The sequence below is a fragment of the Dipodomys ordii genome, unplaced genomic scaffold, assembly GCF_000151885.1.
Source record: "Dipodomys ordii isolate 6190 unplaced genomic scaffold, Dord_2.0 Scaffold73, whole genome shotgun sequence".
Lineage (NCBI taxonomy): Eukaryota > Metazoa > Chordata > Mammalia > Rodentia > Heteromyidae > Dipodomys > Dipodomys ordii.
The window spans coordinates 8230998-8251817 of NW_012267289.1; the positions used below are offsets into that span (position 1 = coordinate 8230998).

Consider the following 20820-nt stretch of genomic DNA (forward strand, 5'->3'; position numbering starts at 1 on the left):
TATAATTAACAGGATAAAATTCTAGGTAGAAGGAACCAGTAATCAGCATAGTTTTCTTTTTTTTTTTTTTTCTTTTTGGGTCCGGTCGTGGGCCTGAACTCTGGGCCTGGGCGCTGCCCCTCAGCTCTTCAGCTCAAGGCTAGCGCTCTACCACTTGAGCCCCAGCGCCACTTCTGGCTTTTTTCTTTTTGCTTATGTGGTGCTGAAGAATCGAATCCAGGGCCTCATGCATGCAAGGCAAGCGCTCTACCACTGAGACACCTTCCCAGTCCCTCAGCATAGTTTTCAAAGGAAAACTTTTTAACTAAATTGACCACAAAACTTGGAAGCACTTACTTATTAGCAAGTTTTTCATAAAAAAATAACTATACCTTCAATTTCTACTTTAAAAATTAATTACATTTAGCACCTAAGATTTTAATTATACTAAGATTTTTATTTATACTATGAAGCATTTACTAAGGATTAATTTTAAAATGTCCTTTTCACATGCTTTTAGATAATTTTAGTGTACCAGAAGATATACAACTACCATTATCTCAAAAATGGTGCATCACTAAAAAAGTGTTTTTCTATATGGTTTACTTTCCTCCAGAAAAATGCTGAGGGAACTTGAACTGTAAGTTCAAGATTCTTTTTAAAAGAAAAAAAAGTTTTCAGAAAGGTTCATTTGATATGTCATTAAATTTTTAATTTTATTTTCTTAGAAAGGTGAAGTACAGAGGGATTATAGTTACATAAGTAAAGTAATGAGTACATTTCATGTCGAACACTGTTACCCATCCCTCTTTTTTTTCTTTTTTTCTTTCTTTCTTTCTTTATTTTATTTGTGAACATACTGTACAGAGGGGTTACAATTACATGGGCAGGATAATGCGTACATTTCTTACCAAGCAGCCTCCTCCTTTGTTTACCCTTCACATCCCTTCCCAGCCTCCCCCCTCCCCCCCAGTCCCAATCCTCCTCCCCCCGCCCCCCCCCGCACCGACGTTGTAAAGCTCGTTTTGGACATGACAACTTGTACTTCTCATTGTTGCAACAGGTCCACCTGTATCCTTAAACGACTTGTTTTTCCCCATCTCCTCCACAAGTTATACTGACATCAAATATAGTGAAAGCAGGGGTTATGCTGTGGGGGAGGGACATACAAAGCAACAAAGAAATAATCTTATAAATGCGTTAGAAACACATGCATGAAAGAAAAAAACAATAAAATACATATCTAACCCCTCCCTCTTTTTTTCACATTTTCCTTCTCCTCCTAAACTGTAATGTTCATTTCCAATATAGTGTCTTTTGTGAGTATCACTGTTGAATTGGATCACCCTTTGTCCTTTGTTTCACCATGTTGTGATTCCCCTGCCCTTCCCCAAAATCATATAATCATATATACATGATACAGTGTACCAAAATCAAAAACAGTGACAACAGGGGATAAACCAAAGGAAAAAAAGAAAGACAAAAGAAATAACTTCACACAGTACATTAAAGACAAAAAAAATTCCTCTTAGGTTTATCTTTGTCGCTGTTGTTTTTAATGTACTTATAATGTACTATGTGATTCTTTTGTTTCTTTTGTATGTTCTTCCCCCATGGTATGACCCCCTAGTGCCCTGCATCTTCTATATACATTTTTCTAATTTGGGGAGGGGAAGGGTAATAACAAAATGCTGAAATAAGGATACAGTTTGACCCATTGTAACAATGATATGTACAAGACACTATGTTGAAAACAAACTTTACAGCTTCAGGGTGAGGGGAGGAAGAAGTTGAGAGGTGGGAGGGAAGGGATGGTAGAGGAAAAACAAAGGAGGGGGTAACAATGCTCAATAGGAAATGTACTTATTACCTTCCTCAGGTAACTGTAACCCCTTTGTACAGTATCTTTACAATAAAAAATATATATTAAAATGCTATTGTTTCCATATTTTGGAATTCATTTTGATTAGCATCATTTTATATGGTCATATGTACATAGATATTGAAATATTGAGATCCTCTGCTGAGACTATCCTATACATCTAGTACCCTAGATGTATACTAATTATTACAAATGAGGAAACCATGGAGCTTATGCTTCTTTGGGTCTGGCTTATTTCACTTACTTACAAATAAAGTGATGCCATTCTTTCTAATGGAAGCATAGAATTTTGTTGTGAATATATAACATATTTTCTTGACCCATTCATCTACTGAGGGGCATCTGGGTTGGTTTTCTGTCTTAACTATGGTAAATAATGTTGCAGTGAACATAGTTGTGCTGGTAGCTTTAGTATGGCCTTGTTTGTGATCATTTGGATAAATGCCCAGAGTGGGATTGCTAGATCATAGGAAAGTCTTATGTTTCTTCTTTTAAGGAAACCCCATACTGCTTTCCAGAGTGGTTGAACCAGTTTATATCCCCATTAACAGAGTAATAGCATTCCCTTTTGGATACATGCCCATCAGCATCTGTTATTATCTGTTTTCTTGCTAATGGCCATTCTAGTCTTTATATTTCTAAAAGATATAATTTGTTAAGCCATGTAGCAATGCCTCCTGCCTATAATCCTAGCTATTCAGGAGGCTGAGATCTGAGGATGCTGGCTTGAAACTCGTTAGGCAGGAAAATCCATGAGACTCTAATCTCCAATTAACTACCCAAAAGCTGGAAATGGTGCTGTAGTTCAATGTGGTAGAGCACTAGCCTTGAGCACAAAAACCCCAAGACCACAACAACAACAATAACTAACAACAAAAAGTATAATTTGTTGCTATAGAAGAACTAGCAAAGTAAGAAATAATTCTAGTGTTTCAAACCTTCTTTATTGTAGTTCACCCTATCTGGATTTAGTCTCCCTACAGAGATTGACCGGAACTCTTGGAGTTTTGTGGGAAATAGTTCTTCACAGGGAGCCAAGTCCTGTGTTAAATTTATGGTAAATTTAGAACTAGAGATGTCACTAAACTTCCTGCAGTAGAAATCTTTGGTTTCAATGACTCAACAACAGCTTTATTGTTGTTTTTTTTTTCAGTAAAAGGTACAATTACAGAAGAATCCAGTCCTTATTTTCCTTATGGTGAGGAGACAGATACTTACTCAATACAGCCATTAGTAACTGTTTAGGTTTTCAGGGTAGTCTAAGCAGCTTCTTCTCAAATACTCTTACAAACTTAGTCTAGTCTACAGAAAAAATGTTAGTTAACTTTATCTCAAAAAGTATAGCTTTCATTTGTTAAAAATTAAGGGGTTCAAAAGAAAGAAAGAAGTATAAAAAAAATTAAGATTTTTCCAAATGATAAATCAGATCACCAACAACCTTTTAACATATGATACTCTTATACACTTCACCATTTCATCCACTCCTTGAACAATCTGAAAGGAACAAATACACTGTTTCATATTTTTTTCTTTTTTTTAATTTTCTAACTTAAAATTTAACTCTAAATGTGAAACCATATAGCAAATTTATTTTTGAAGAAATATCTTCTTTCTATATCTTATTCCTTCATCACCTTATCTTCTTTTGCTATCATTTGTATTCCTTTCTCGACTGATTAATTTTAATATATTATAAATTATGTAGATTAAAATTTTATTAAATGTGAATCCAGTGTGAAAGTCACACCGGTAATCCTAAATACATGGGAGGGTGAAAATAGGAGGATCACAGTTCAATGACATCCCTGGTCTGAGAAGTTCTAAAGATACCTTTTAAGCTCGTAACTGAACACTGTGGTGGATGCCTTTCATGCCAGGCTGTATCGGAAGCTGAAAAAAGGAAGTCTGTGTTTCCAGACAAATCAGGGCAGAAAATAGTCAGTTAGATTCTCTGTTTTAACTAAGACCAGTTAGATGCAGTGGTGTCACCTGTAATCCCAGCAACTACAAGAAGCCTAGGAAAGAGAGAATTTATCCAAAAAAAGTGAAAAACAGGGACGGAGATATCACTCTTAGGAATTTATCCAAAAGATTGCAAGTCAAGATATAATAAAGGTACCTGCACACTCATGTTCATTGGAGAACTATTCATAATAGGCAAGTTATGGACGCAGCATAGGCTTCGCAAACCAGCAAATTGATTTTAAAAATCTGATGTTTATAATCTAATTAAATTCATCCATCAGGAAGAATGTCATTTGCAAGGAATTATATAGTCCTGGAAATAAAAATCATATTGAGTGCAGTAACTAAGGCTCAGAGAGCCAAAGGACATATCTTTTCTCTCACTTGTGAGAGGGAGACCTAACATATGATTATATATGAAAACACATATAGGGCCATATGCATATATATGTACATATATGTGTATATATATAAACTGACTAAATATGGTATATTTGGTGGTAGATTTTCATGATGTAACCACTTTGAACAATTAAAAGTTTAACAAAATGAATACCAAGAAATTGAAATATGTCTTGGATAGAAGCTAAAAGGAGAAGGGCAAAGAATAGAGAAAAGAATGATAGTGAATCCAGTTAAATTATTCAGTGCACACATTTGAAAATAGAGCTAGGAAACTAGGAAATTGATGGTGATGGGATAGATGTGAGAATGGGAGGGAGAAAGATGTAGGGAAGATCCTGATCAAGATACATCATATAACATTAATGGGTATGTTAAATTCAAACACCTGTACAACTATTTGAAATTTGTTTAAGGTTAGAATTCTGGCTCAGTGGCAAATTTCTTGCCTAGCAAGCATAAAATCCTGAGTTCAAACCCCTAGTGCGATGTCAAAAAGAATGAGAAATAAAAGAGAAGAGAGGAAGGAAGAGAGGAAAGAGAGAAGGAAGGGAGAGAGGAAGGGAAGGAGGGAGGAAAGAAATGAGGAGGAGGGAAGGAGAAAGGGAGGAAGGAAAAAAGAAATTAAATGAGAAGTGAGTTCATTTAAATGTTGCTTATTAATCACCACTTTTTCCTTCCTTTGTTCTTCCTCCTATCTTTTCTTCCTTGCTTTTCCATGTAGATATGACATTTACATGCACACCAAGAAAATACATTTTCTATGTTACAGTATCATGAATCTAAATATGCTAATTCATATTATCAAAAAAAAGCAAATGCCTACTAGGATCCTTTGCCTTGGCTTCCTCCTTCAATCTTAATTCTTATGTTTTCCAAACAACCACACTAAATACTTAGAAGGAAGATTTTTTAATAGTAAAGTAACTTAATAATCCACTTAGTTATTCATTGCAATCCTGGAAAAAAATTGAGTCAGTTTCATTTCACAGTAACAATAAATGACTCAATTTAATATGAACCCTTTGGGGGAAATATTGAACAGGCTTATAGCAAAAATGTGGCACACTATACAGTCCAAGCAATCCTAGTTCATTAGTTTAGCTCAGGAATATCTCAATATTTTCATAATAACTGTCTAATCCTTGTTTGCTCATTTAACAAAAGATATGCATTGCCTGTTTAGATTCAGACACAATCAACACAATTGGAAAACTCATCAGATTCACCAAAAGCACAGAAGCAAGCAGCATGCCCCATGTTGATTCTGAGCTGCTAAAAATTGCAGTGTTGATAAGGAATGTAGTATGGTCTATTTAGAACAACCAGCCAGGTTTTAGATAATAATTTCTGACAGAATCTAATTTCTTCTGCCTCCAGATGGAAATTATTGCAGTCACTTTTAGATTTTTCTGTTTATTTTAATTTTTTCTCTTACATGGTTGGATAAGGATATAACCTTATATAACTAATCTGCCAGAGGATGACAGCCTATGAATATCATAAGACCAAACTGTTACAAAATTCTCTCCAGTTAATTATCACCCTTTCATCTCCTAAAACAACTAACCTCAATTAGTCTTTTAGACAAAGCACCCATATGCTGTTCCCTGTCAGTCCTTAATTAAGGAATCAGAAAGCAGATATAAAGCATAAATTTCCACAAAAGAAATGTTTATGAAGATAAAGGTTAATGTAGTTTTTCTCAAGCTACTTTTAAAATACAGCTTTTATAAGTTACATATCTGACAATGGGTCATTGTTTGGCTTGACAAGACATCATGCTTGGGAGTTTATGGGGGGAAATTTTTCAAGAACTCAGTTCAACCAGATGAGAGACAGCAAGTGTTCTGTAATGCCCAAAGCAAAGGGTCAAAGAGGACAGGTCACAGAGAAGAGGGCTGAGGGCCACAGAGGAGTGGGCTGAGAGTCAACGTGATGGAGGGCCACAGGAGAATTTCAGATATGGAGAAACGTGGTCACAGACCCACTGCAGTGAGGTTTTTCCACTATAGTGAAAAGGATAGTTGCAAGAGGAAAAGATGAGGCTGAAAGACCAGGCTGTGCAGTAATAAAAATGAGACCTCTGTCATTTAGAAAGAGGATTGTAAGTGGCCAGATTTAAAATATAGTAAGATGGTAGGCACAGCATGACTTTAAGTTAACTTTGGGTAACAGGGAACTCAGAGGCCCAGAGATCTTCCAGTAGGTCTCCTGAAAAGGAGAGAATGATGATCCTCTTTGCAAAGGAGAGAAAACCCCAAAGAAGAGTCTTAGGCTTGGTTTTGCACAAATACGTCTAATGTCCCTCTATGAAGTGATATATCCTCTGGATGATAAATACAGAAATCTGGAAAGAAAGCGACAGATGTTACAAACAAAGAACCCAGAAAAGAGGGCTCTCAATCTAATTCAGGCAATTGAGTTGAAGATGTCATGTCTTCTGGAGAGACAGTCTCTACAACTAGTGTGGTTCAGAGGCTACTGTGATGACATCAGTCTATGCTCTAGAGAATATTTGCTACACAATACTGCCCCAATCTGTTCATCAGTTTAAGTTTCAATTCTCCTATCAATAAAATGTGTAAAAACTATACTCACATAATAAATATTCTAAGACTTGAATAAGCAATTCTTAAAAACAAGCCATTACTTGGCATTTAGTAAGAATTCCAAGCTATATACACATAATGCTTCAATCTAAACTCCAAAAGCTCATAAAAATGGACCTATTATTATCCCATCACCCTGTTTTATGAAGCAAAAAACAAAAACCCCAATCATTATTGTTGTCTCTTCCTTCCCTGTCACCTCTAATCTCCTTCCACTTCTGTATGTCTGCTGAAGCACTGAATTAATCTGCTTTTTGTACACCACGACTGTTACCTCAACTAAGACCATGTAGATTTCTGGCTAGGATCATTACAAACTTCCTCTTGACTCCATGCTGTGTATGAGTTCATCTTAAAAGTAAAGCAAATATGATTGTTATAAACACTTTTCCACTTTACAGAATGCCTAACCTTAGGCCATGCACAATCAGTCATAACCTTAAGAGATGTACATTCTTTTCCAGTATTGGAGATTAACTGTAAGGCCTCAGCTTGCAATCGTTCTGTTTCCTCAGCTAGCAAACCTAGATTCTCAGGCTGAATAGTCCTTTTGTTTACTAAACTATGCCAGCCATTGCTGTCCTTTCAAGTATTAAGGACCTTGGAGTCTGGGGGGAAATGATTTTTTAGGTCAATATCAGACTAAGTATATGATAATAAATTAAGAAAGAATTAAGTACACAATGAAGGCTAGAAAATAACATGTATTGATCTTATTAAAGAAGGCAATCCTCAACACCATGAACATGTTCCTCAAAATTAAAAAGGATAAAAATGTCATGTCATAGCAGAATATTACTTAAATTTTCATTTACTTTGAAACATCTGTCACATATAGTTAGTACTACATGTGCCAATATCCAGTAATTTTCTGATGTTCATATTGGGTCTTGAGATACTCCAACTAGATCACACAAAACTGCTTCTTGAGCAGTGCATGTTTAAAATATGTTTTCCTCTCCCAGGGGTCAGCAGGTACTGTGGGGATACTTTTAGTTCTTGTTCAGAACTCTGGTATTTACTTCTATTTAGACTCTGTGTACTTATCACAAGGAGTTTCCATGCTTATCAATAATTTACCTTCTATTACTGAAATACAAAAACATGCATTACTTAATATATGGTTTCTTTGTCCTCCAAAAATAAAACTATAATCTTTGTGTATTTGTATTTAGGTCATTCTGTCCATTGAGGAAGGTTACAGACTACCAGCTCCCATGGGCTGCCCAGCGTCTTTACACCAGCTGATGCTCCATTGCTGGCAGAAGGAGAGAAATCACAGACCGAAATTTACTGACATTGTCAGCTTCCTTGACAAACTGATCCGAAATCCCAGTGCCCTTCACACCCTGGTAGAGGACATCCTTGTGTAAGATGCATAATGTTGATTTTTTCCCCCTTGACAATCATAATTTCTTTCAGGCTACAAACAAAAGTAGCTGTTATAGTGGGGAGTTTGCCTTGGTAACTGTCTAGTTGTTAGCCTTATATAACAGAAAAAAATGCTTAATATTTTTAAAAGTACAGACTTTTTTCACAAGAAAACACCTTCTTTTATTTTTTCAAAGATAATATTTAAAATTAATTACTTTGTTTTTCCTCTATGACACCAAAATTTATGTATTTTTCTTTGCTGATCCTTATAAGTAGAATGTGTGTATATATTTATGGGAGAGAGAAAGAGAGAGAGAGAGCATATATGTACATGGTCCCTTAATTTTTTTGTTCAATGTTCTGACCCTCTATTTGAAATGGCAAAGAAGACAGAGGTAATTTGTGAATCAGCCAGGAGGAAGGAAGTTTCCTGCTGATATGATCACACCTAGCTGTGGGTTCTTTCCTTTCCTAAAACCAGAATCAGACAGATGACAAGGCAGGAAAATGAAGACACTCATACACCATTTTATAAAACTCAGGAGAACTGAGATCTACTAACCTTTCTCTGAAAAGCAATTATCAAGGGAAGAGTCAAAGAAAAAAGATTGTTATCTATATCTAGAAATATTACATCTAAAATATCATTAAGTTGAAAGTATATTTCTTCTTTTAGGTTAAATTAGCATTAACTAAAATCATTCCAAAACTCAATTTACTGACTTAGCAGATGACCAAGAGGATATACAGACATTCAACTTCAGGTCACAGGTTAAGTCAGTGCAGGGTTTTAGTGACAAGGAGATTGAGGCTCTTCAAGGACTACTTAAAACAAGCCTCTGTTCATAGCAGAGCACATAAGAATTCACCTCTAAATCACTAATTGGCAGCCTCAGTAAAGTGAAGCCAAGCATGAAATAGCTAGAGATTAAACTATTACTCTAGCCCATCTTCCCTAAAGCAATCCAACACAGGAAGCAGTAAGGGAGTAGGGGGCAGGAGAGAATGGCATTTTGGATTTTATCACTAAAGTAATAGATACCATTGAAGTATTCTAAGCAAGAAAATGGACATGATCCTGCAAGACCATTCTCGAGTTAACTTAGACTGTGAATGTAAAATTGTTTACAGAAACAAGCCTGGAAAAAGTAATAGTTATTTGGGTCTTTTCGTTTTGTTTTGTTTTTCTTTTAACAAGCCAAGCTGAAGATAAGGGCTTAAGTTATAAAATGACAACAAGGTTGAGGTCAGAAGAGAAGAGAATGAATTGGACAGAAAAAAAAAGATATATCTTGGGCAGTGGTAGAATATTGAAGGAAGATGAGAGAAAAGAACCAAGGATATTTGTCAGGTTTCTTTCTTAGACATGTCAGCCAATGATTTAGTCACTAAGAGAGGAAGAATGACATGTTTTGGAGTCAAATGGAGACTATTTTGAGCATGAAAACCAAATTTCCTGAAGGACTGTTAAGTAGAGATATGTAATAGGAAAATGGGCTCGTAAGTTGAACCTTGGAAAAAGATCTGGGCTCAAATGTAAAAGATCAACAACATAGAGATTGTAGCAACTAGCATCATAAGATACCATATGAAGACCATAAAGAGTGGAATTAACCAGAGGAAAATTATGCAATCCCCTAGGATACCAAGATTTAAGACATGAACTATCAAGTCATTAAGAAAGAAGAGCCAAACTAGTAATGAGGTCAATCGAAAGGGTACCACATTAAGGCGAAAAACGAAGAGTTCCATGAATAATAATGACCCATGCTTCACAAACCTTAAGTAATACAAAGTATGTCTATGAGATTTACCAGTGAAGTGTTTTCAAGTACATTTTCAATAAAGTTGTAAAAGACATCAGTACAGAGCAAGTGAATTTGATGTCAGAAAGAACTATCCATAGGACTGATTTTGTGTCCAGAAGCCTGTATCCAACAGTAAAGAAAAAATAAAGGAAAATTTTCTTGTTTGTATATATATATATTGTCCTTCGTGGGGCTTGAGCTCTTCAGCTCAAGGTGAGCATGCTACCGCTTGAGCGCCACTTCTGGTTTTCTAATGGTTTATTGGAGACAAGTGTCTCACAGACTTTACTGCTCAGGCTGGCTTTGAACCATGATCCTCAGATCTCAGCCTCCTGAGTAGTTAGGATTACAGGCATGAGCCACCAGCGCCCGGCTATTTTAGATATATCTTAAGAGACTTGGGCCTGCTTTAATATTGAGAGGGGGAAAAAAAGTCCTAATGGAAAGAGACCACAAAGTGAGTCTATATTCATGGAATAGGATGTTGTCTTATAAATATGCTCTCTAAGAACTACTGGAGTCACAACAATAGACAGAAAGATAATTGTCTCAACAAGGCAAAAAATCTATTTCTGCAGAAGGGTGTTCCATCAGCTAAAAATCTGGCAAACGAACTCAGGCAATCTTCTCCCCTATTGAACCTTAAAGCAGGAAGCCCTGCTCCTACTCTGATTGGTTGAGCTCAGGTTCACAATCTGCTCATGATGGGCTAGCTTGAATAGTGTAAAATGTATACAAGATTAACAGTACACAAGTAATCTCAAAATATACCCACACCCTCAGCTTTTTTCTTGAACAATTTGGGGTGTATCTTGATTCTATCTTGAAAGCAGTTCCTCTTTTCCTAAACAAGAGCCAAGCGACCAGGCCAAAGGATGAACTTTGAAGCAACACACGTAGATGGAAAAGACAGTTTTTCCCAGAGTCCGGACTTCTTGTGGTGAAAGGTTTACATACTTCAGTGCCAAAGCCTAGCCACAAAGCTGTCTCACTGTGCAATGGCTCTACCTTTCTTTTTGAACAAAAGCAGATAACACAATTCCTTGTGAGTATTTTTGAGGTTGCACATGCTCATTATCTTTGGAAAACATTAATGAAAGAACTTTAAGATGAGAAAACGTCAAAAAATCAAAAAGGACCCAGAGGTCAATCAGGATGAGAGGTGTGTATGTGTGTGTGTGTGAGAGAGAGAGAGAGACAGAGACAGAGACAAAGACAGAGAGATGATTTAGTGAGGTGTGCAGGAATACAGTGGAATGCAAACTCTGTGATAGCCTTGCCATATGCATGATAGGAGCTGTGTGCTTTATATGTGAGACTGACACCTTGATTTAGTTCTCAAGTCTAATCTCTTAGAGACCAAATGGAAGTTCTGTGACTGATTTGCTATCCTTGTTTCTGACAAAGATGTATGTGCTACTGCTTTTTGCTCTTTTTTTTTCCTGGGAGAAACAATGGAACAATGCTTTAAGAGTATTATGCCTGAACCTTATCAACATTCTTATACTGGCAACAGCCAGAACAACTTTCCCTGGTCACCTACTTACCCCACTACTCTCCACAGAGTGCCAGAGAACTGGGACTGTTTGGTGCAGTGGTATAGCAAGTAAAGGACAGAAACATTAGCTAAAGAATGCTTTGTTTTTGCGCTTACAAAATTGTGGCATATCTCTCCATGAGACAGAGCTTCTCCATCTTCTAAGGTCGCAAGGCGAGAGATCTGTCCCAGAGTGATACTGGATTAAGGAAATGCAACATAAGGTAGAATTACCAACTTTCCTCTTACATGTTTTTCAGTCATGTAAAAGAACTTCCGTGCATAGCCCACAGTCTCTTTTATTAGACTCTCTGTTTCTCCAGGATCTGCAAACTCCCAGCTTTCTCTCACATCTGTACTAACATCACTCTCTCATCCACAAGGTCCCCATGGCTTTTATTCCACCCTAATTGCTTTTTTCTCAAGAATTCACCTGAGAAGCTTTTACCCTTTTCCTTGACAGAATAGTGTGGAAGAAATTAAGGTGACAAGAGCAAATGAGAAAGGCTATGAAGCCCATGGTTTAATAATTTTACAGTAACATGTTAGAAAGCTACAAACTTTATATCTGTAGTCTTTCCTTTCAAAAGTCAGAGGATCTAAAAGGAAAAATTACTGATCAGAGGCAGAGCATCTATTAATGGAATAATTTGTGCTTGTCCCTATCTTGTAGTAATATTTAGAGCTGTTTATAGCATCAAATATGCTTGTTCCCTTCCTTCTGAAGAAAGTAAACAGATATCTAAGTAATATTATAAAAACTACCTTATAGAGAATGAATTGTCAAAATTTATTTTCAAAACTATCATCTTGGCATAAGCAGTCATCCTTTCACAGTAGCAATTTCAAAGTACCCTCCACTCATTTTATAATCATGCCCTGCCTTTTAAAGAATTACTTGTATCTTTCACATGGTGAATAATCCCTGGCAGAAAGAGGGTTGCTTGAGGTCAAGGTTGTGCATGGAACAGCACTGGGAATGGTATGGGAATGTGTGGTTTTGTTTCCCTGCCTTTGTTTTTCTACATCAACTCAAGATCAACCTTGTAGCTATTCCTGAATCCAAGTCAGTATACATCCAGAGAGCTCTGGGTTGTTTCTGAGGACCTGTAGTTCAACAGAACAAGCGAAGCCAATTACCTTATGCTCTCTTTCACCCAGCTCTATTTACCTCCCCCTTCCCACATACATTGTCCTACACATTTCTGTTCCACTCTCTTCAGCATTCGCCTCTGATTGCTACTGAAGCCTACTGAGTGGACTGAATAATGCCCTTTGGGCAGAGCTGCAATGAATGAAAAATAATAATAATAATTCTTGTAGTCATTCTCCATATCCCCAGCATATTATTGACAAAGTATTTTTGCAGATGATGGGCTTCTTGACCATTCCCTTAGGAATGGACAACAGTTTCCCAAATGGTCCATACCCCTCAGATATCATGGCTTGCCCTAACCAATATAACATCAATATTCTCACTACCTACTAGGCTATATTTAAGGATATCTTAAAATTTTTCGTCCTTTGGGACTATAACTATTTTCCTTAGTATATATAAGTCTATAATTGAACTTTCTGGCACTTGATGTCCAATAATTTATGAATATTGAAGGAAAATAAAATTAAGAACCACTGCTTTAGAAACATGTGAAACATACTAATCCATGCATGTAGTTAATCATGTGCCAGTAGTGCTATCTTGTGGGTGTAGCAACTTTCAACAATTTGATGTAAAACTGCCTGTGCATTTTTTAAAAGATCTTGCACAATGCTGCCTGGGCAGCATACAACCAACACTTCCTAAATTGTGTACCGAGTCATGGACAACTTGTCATATTTTGATATTTGTTGCTAACACTGTTGGCTTTTATGAAAAAAGAGTAACTGTCTGGCCAAAATTAGCATTGAAATTTTACTGATATTCAAAGTTTTATTAAAGAAAAAGGAAGTATGAAACTTTGATCAAACAGTTAAAACTATTTTCACATTAGAAAATCTAAATATAAGTCACCAAAACTTCTGGCACAAGAGAATTATATCATTAATGTAAATACCTATAGCAATACTGATAAAAATTCTAATATATATCCTGAACAATAACAATTGTTGACACGTGTTCTGTATGCCAGTCAGTCATTGTATATGCTGAGCACTTAAAGCAGTTGTGTCTATAATCATCACTGTTATAGTCCCCATCCTTCATATAAAGGAATGAAGTTTCAAAGAGGGTAAGTTTGTCAATGGTAATAGCAAGTAATTAGTAGCCCATGAAGGCTGAGATTTGCCAATGCCAAATCCCTTATTGTTTCCACTACTAGTATAGAATTACAGAAAATGATTAGATGTTTTCTAGTACAGCATTATTTGAGCAGTACGAATATATAGTAGTTGTAGTAGTTGCATTTTTACATTTCCAGTTAGGTTTGTCTCTAGGCTAAAAAGGTTTCATAAATGGGGAAGATTAAAAATCCCTAAAAGAATTTTTAGCATAGCAACAGCATGTAGGCTGTAAAAGTATATTCCCATACCCAGGGGAATAAGTAGCAAATAGTTAAGTTCATATATTCCCCAGACATACTCCTAACATGCTCAGCCTCTTGAAGAATATTAGGGGGGGAAGGAAAGTAGTAAGTACAACAATATAGAGAAATGAGGGAATCTGGCAGGAACATTGTCCAGAACTACATCCTCAGGCATTTCTGTAGATTGAAGTTCATTTATTTCTTTTTTGATGCTGGCAGACATGTTTCATTTTGTTTTGTTTTTTTTTCCTTGATATGGAAGACATTACTAATCAGCACAACAGTCTTTCTCACTAAGGTCAAATACAGACCACATTTTGTTTTTGGTTTTAGAGTGCTAGTGATCAAACTCATGATGACATTTTTGACAGCCACTTTCAATGCATTGCACTTAGCATATGGTATGAAATCTATTTCTAACCCTGGATTATTTCCCCACAAAAAATTGGCTTTTTCAGAGATTCACTGACCTATTATTCTGGTTCGGTGAAATATGTACTGAGTGTTCTGTTCAAAATTACAGTAGAGTGTTGGATTTTTAAGTATTATTCTTGTTTTGCATCTATCCTTCCCAAATGTTTAAGAAAATATACAAATTTTAAATTTACTTTGAAGTTTCATCCTTTGATGTTTTCTCCAAGTTATCAGTCTCTACGTGTGTGTATACATTTATACATATATATATATATGTATGTACACACACATACAATGTGCATAGCAATAAGAAACTGAAAACTTACTGAAAATAAAAATCTAACAGAAATAATTTGTGCTTCCAATTTAGCACTGAGAGATTATTTTGAGCAATGTTCACCAGTATGAACTTCCACAAGATAGATGGCATGTTTATATTATATTCATTTGAGAATGTTTAGCATTGTGAGTCCAATTATGCTTTCATTTTAGTAGTAAATTTACTTTATTGATTTATGTTCAAGTTGAATAGAGTTTGTCTCCTTTATCTGATTAAGTAAAACTAGATAAGTAATGTTTTACTAGATTATTATTATGTGGATTGACTAAATGCTGTAAAGGGTGAGATGAGCAATTCTTGTATAAGCAGTAATGCAGAATATGGTGAACCTTGCAGTGATAGTTCTAGGTCTGGTTATGCCTGCATATGAAACTTAACAATGAGTCATCTGACTCACACTTCCCACTTCCCCCACTCGAAAATACATAATAAACAAAGATATATAGAATAAAAGAGATAAACAGGATTTTTGTGAATAAGTTAACCACTCTATCAACAGACATTCTTCTAGATTTTTTTATAATAGAATTCAGTGAAACAGATCATTCATCATAAATCAGCCATTACATCATGGATGGGAATTTTCTACAAAGAATCCAAAATTCAACTCTAAATGATCCTTTGATTCATGGCTTTCTGTAATGCTTCCAACATATGTGAAAAGCCTGAATAAAATGGAAAGATATAAAAATACAGTTTCTAACAACATGAGAGTTTTAACTTACTTAAATATATCTTCCATCTTGCAGATATTTTGCCAAGAAAGTAATTCAACAAAAAGACACATGCTCTAAGACTACACAATTATCTACAATGAAAATATGTTGTTAGCAATGTGAGTCTAGTTTTAGGGTTTAAACAAGTTGTTAAGCAACATATACAATATTTTTACTGGCTTGAATATGAAAACTGTTGAAACATGAAAATATAATTACATGAAATAAAGGCATTATAAAATAGAATGTACTCTACCTGGCTGGTTTTGCTAAACAGTAGTGTTTTGTTTGTTATGTTAAAATGGTAAGGGGAGAAAAGCCTTAATGCATTGATGATTTCATAGTAAAGCAGTATTTTTCTTGCAATAATGTTTTGGAGTTTTTGTTTGTTTTGTTGGTTGTTGTTGTTTTTGTCAGTAGTTGGGCTTGAACTCAGGGTCAGGACATTGTCCCTGAGCTTCTACGCTCAAGGCTAGCACTCTACCATTCTGAGCCACTTCTAATTTTCCAGTAGTTAACTGGAGATAAGAGTCTCATGGGAACTTTCTTGCACACGCTGGTTTGAACAGAGATCCTCAGATCTCAAGCCCCTTGAGTAGCTAAGATTATAAACCATCAGCACCCAGCTGCAATAATGTTTCCTTAAACAACTTTTCTTGAATCATTTTAAGTATATTGCTTTGTAGATTGCATAGATCACATTTCCTAGTTTATATCTACATGGTAAACATAACTTATGAAAAACAATATTTTGTGACATGATAATGACATAAAATTTTAAGGTTAAAGCCTTCTTAAGTTTTAGGGGCAATGGTGATATCTATTAACAACCTAAGAGCCTTTTAAATTAAAAGGCTTATTGTTGTGAACTCAAAGGACTCATTAAATTAGAAACTTTTTGGTCTATCAGCATTACTCATTTTTATATACTTAGGTGTATCCAGCATATGTTTTTATTGCTTAAACTGTAATATTATTATACCTACACGCTAGTCCTTCCTCTAGTCTAAATAGACCACAGTTTACACATAACATTCCCTAAATTCTATCCCCTCTTTATTTTTCTGAGAAGAGAGCAGACCCTTGACCTTCTGTTTTACAATATGTACTTTTTAATATGTGAGGTGCTGGTTTTGCTGTGAAAGCATTTCTCAGATAAACAGTCCCTACTAATCATTAAATAACAAAGATTTCTCTGTGCTCAGCAAATAGCAGACTGAGTTTATCATTGCCATTGTTTGATAAGAAAGGGCACTTATTGTTTATTACATAACGTCCCAGTGAATTCATGTGAGGATGATGGTACCCAGCCCTGGAAGCCAGAAACCAGCACCATTTTTCAACTTCGCAATGAGATAAGGTGAAAGAAAAGTTATTGCACAGTGGCTGTGAACAATGAGGGGAACATGACCTTACTAAATCAACTGCCAGTGCCACCATATAAAGGCCAAAGAGTAACTAGGTTACTAAAGATGTGGGCAGAGAAAGGGAATTATGATATAGAAACATTCTGGAAGCAATAGTGTATGCTTTTCAAAAGGGAAATAGACCATCTCAATCATTTAGTTTACAGAATGTCCTTCCACTGCCTTTCTATAGTAAGGACATAAAATTAGAAAATTACATGTCCCCTTACCAATTGTATGAAATTGTGAGAGCTCAGGAGTTATTCTTGTGTTATCTCAGAGAAGTAGAGATCCTCTAACGCTACACATCAAGCATACCATCTGAAAGAAAAGTCGCTTATTAAACACTTAATTTTGCTCATTTCCAACAGATTTCTTTGACAAGTAATTGAAACTGTGAGACTCGCACCTTTTTCAATTAGGAAATTTAATTTTCTCTTGCGTGGTTTTCCTTAGGCGAAATATGTTCACTTTTGTTACTAACGAATGGAAAGTGTCTGATGTTTAAACTTTGTTTGGCAGCATTTCTTGAAATATGTGCAACTGACCAAAAAAATGTAAGAAAATTTTGCAGAAGTTATTTTGTATTCCCTTCTACATTCTGATACTACATTATTAGAGGTACTATTACAATTTGAAAACCTGATAAATTGTCATAGAGATTTTATTGTTTTGTATTTCATACATAATTGTTAGATAATGTTAGATAACTTTTAGATATTTATTAACATGTGTACCTCTAAGGGAACTTCAAAGAAATAGAGTGACAAGTCAAAGTTTTCTTGATAGAAACTAGAATAGCCTTTCACCTTTTGTACAAGGCTAATTTTTGTTTTAGATCAAGTTATGAGCCTTTCTGTTATTAGCTAGAATGAAACAGCCCACAGTCAAATAGCATTGCGATTTGTATTGTAGGAAAAAAGAATATGACTTAACCTTAAAAATAGTACCTTCAGAATTAACTGGAGTCAGAGTAAAAAAAAAAAAGCTAGTCACTGTTCAGAATAACTAGACTCAATATAGAGTACGATATAACCACAATATATGCACTTATTTTACAGATTCCAATCACATATAAAGAACAAATATTGAGGTATTCTCCCACTATCCTTATCTGCTCTAACTTCTACCTGTAATGGACCCCTGTTTAAAGAAGGGGGATGGGGGGGATTCTGTGTAGCCAGTAAAAAACAACACAGTGAATTATTGAATAGGAACTCTGTCCTGAATCCCAAGGAAGCAACTTTCAGTCTTTAGGAGATGATTGATGTACTTGTGCTACTAAAACTCAGCTCTTTATAATTTAATGGATTTTAGAGTAATTTTAATTTATATATTACATTACTTTTAAGTAGTTGTACAAAGAAGTTTCCATTAAACATGACAGTTTAGGAATACAGTGAATATTGATTCATGTTACCCCTTTCATCATTCTAGGAATAATTTTGATTGTTAGGTATTTTCAGTTTTTACCTTGAACAGAAGCTTTTAAATCTTATTTGCACTCCCACACATTTTTAGCCAGACAATTACCAAGTAGAATGTTTATTCCCTCTGCTTCAAGCTGGAGGAATCCTTATATCATGTGGTTTAATCAACTGTTTTCAACGTATTAGTAGTTTCTATTTACAGATAAAATAGTTAATGTGTAAGTCCCTCCCCCACGGTATAACCCCTGCTTTCATTGTATTTGATGTTGGTATAATTTGTGGAGGGGAAGGGAAAAAACAAATCACTTAAATAGGGATACAGGTGGACCCATTACAACAAGGAGATGTACAAATCTCGAAAAACGAACTTTACAACTTTGGCGGGAAGTGGGGGGTATCAGAAGGGATGGGAAGGGGAAAGAAAGGAGGAGGCAACAATGCTTGATAAGAAATGTACTCATTACCTTGCCCATGTAATTGTAACCCCTCTGTATGGTATTTTCACAATAAAAAATAGTTAATTATGTATGGCAAAAACATTATGAGATATTTTAAATATGAATATCTATTGTATGACAGCAGATATAATTTTTAACAAATAATAGAATCTTGTTAGATGTTTAATAACACATACGTTGGGTTTGATCAATGAATTGCCCAAATAAATTAGCACTATCACAGCAACTATGGGAAAACCTAAAAGAACACAGATTCAGTATTAGGTCAGAAGCAGTGAGAAGAAATCATTTGGGGCTCTTCACTCTTTTAGGGACAAGAGGAGGGGCTAGTCCGCATCTTCCACAGCACTTTTTTATGTAAAAGAAAAAAGTTTAAAAGAAAGACAGCAAGATATCAATTGAATAGTGTCAAAAAAAGCAGAAAACTAAGTCAAAAGACTGATTTGATAAGTAAAATATTAAGTTACTGATTTAAATAAAAGGTATAATCATGTATTTCTTTAAATATTAGCTCTAAGAATATTACAAACAAAATTTTTGAGGGGCTGGGAAGGTGGCTCAGTGGTACAGTACTTGCCTTGCATGCATGAAGCTCTGGGTTCTATTCCTCAGCACATAAGCAGAAAAAGCCGGAAGTGGTGGTCTGGCTCAAGTGTTAAGAGTGCTCCCCTTGAGCTGAGGAGCTGAGGGACAGCGCCCAGGCCCAGAGTTCAGGCCCCCACGACCAACAACAACAACAAAAAAAGGATATTGAGTAACTCTGTTCTATCTAGTTTTAAAGTTCTCTCTGTGCATCTGTCTCTCTGTCTGTGTCTGTGTCTTTCTGTGTCCTCTCTTTTCCTCCTTGTAGAATGCCAGAGTCGCCTGGTGAAGTTTCTGAATATCCTTTGTTTGTCACAGTTGGTGACTGGCTGGACTCTATAAAGATGGGGCAATATACGAATAATTTCATGGCTGCAGGTTTCACAACTTTTGACTTGATTTCAAGAATGAGCATTGAGTAAGTGGGTTGTTGTTTTGTTTTGTTTTACTATAATTAGATGCTCTGTTTAGAGAACTTTAAATTCAAATATAAAAAAAAAACCTTTCTAAAGGCAAATATGTCATTACCATGTTTGGTGACTATCATTCTAGTTGGACATTGCTATTATACTTGCTGTTATATTGCTATTATACATATAATGAGTATATTTAGTTCAAATAGCTTTTTCAAACATTTTAAATGTTTATAGAATGCATATTTCTCTTGTTCACATAGTACACTTTATGTCATCATTGCTTTACCTTGGTAAATTATTTATCATTCATGTTTACTATATTGTATAACTGATTCCTGTTACCTTCATCATATAAAGTGATATTATCATATCACTTTAGAGCTCTTTCTACTTGTGATAATTGCTAGTTATTTTCTATTATCTCAAAGATAGTCTTTGCTAGAGCATAATAAATTGAAACAAGTCAATTAAAATTCTAAAATAATTTTACCAGATCATGTAAAATTATCATGATTTCAAAATGTTGATAGCAATTCCATGTGATTTGATGTCATGGAACTTTTTATGGTATTGAGTAATATTAGAATTCAAATAGTATCCACATTATTCCTTCTACTCTGCATGCTTTGTGCTACTACCATTATTAATTTAAATAGCTACCTAAAAACTATTTAAACAATAACATATTGGTATCTAGAGGTGAGTTTTTCCTTGTATCATTGAATTTGAGATTAACTTGGTTCTATGGAGCAAGAGAGAAGAAAAATGGAACAAACTTTCGTTGATCATTTATATTCCATTGAATACAAAATTAAGCAGTTATATTAACTCTAGTTTCTCTCCCCCCACCCCTTTCTCTCAGTGATATTCGGAGAATTGGAGTCATACTCATTGGACACCAGAGACGAATAGTCAGCAGCATACAGACTTTACGTTTACACATGATGCACATACAAGAGAAAGGATTTCATGTATGA

At 35.3% G+C, this 20820-nt stretch overlaps 1 protein-coding gene across 1 annotated transcript in view; it reads left to right on the forward strand.

The window, feature by feature from the left end:
* Epha6 (EPH receptor A6) overlaps positions 1-20820 on the forward strand; it is a 737672-nt gene extending 716852 nt beyond the window's left edge. The window contains exons 15-17 of the mRNA XM_013024079.1: positions 8016-8209; positions 19696-19845; positions 20706-20820. Of these exons, the coding sequence (XP_012879533.1) occupies positions 8016-8209; positions 19696-19845; positions 20706-20820 (459 nt within the window). The remainder of the gene's footprint in view (positions 1-8015; positions 8210-19695; positions 19846-20705) is intronic.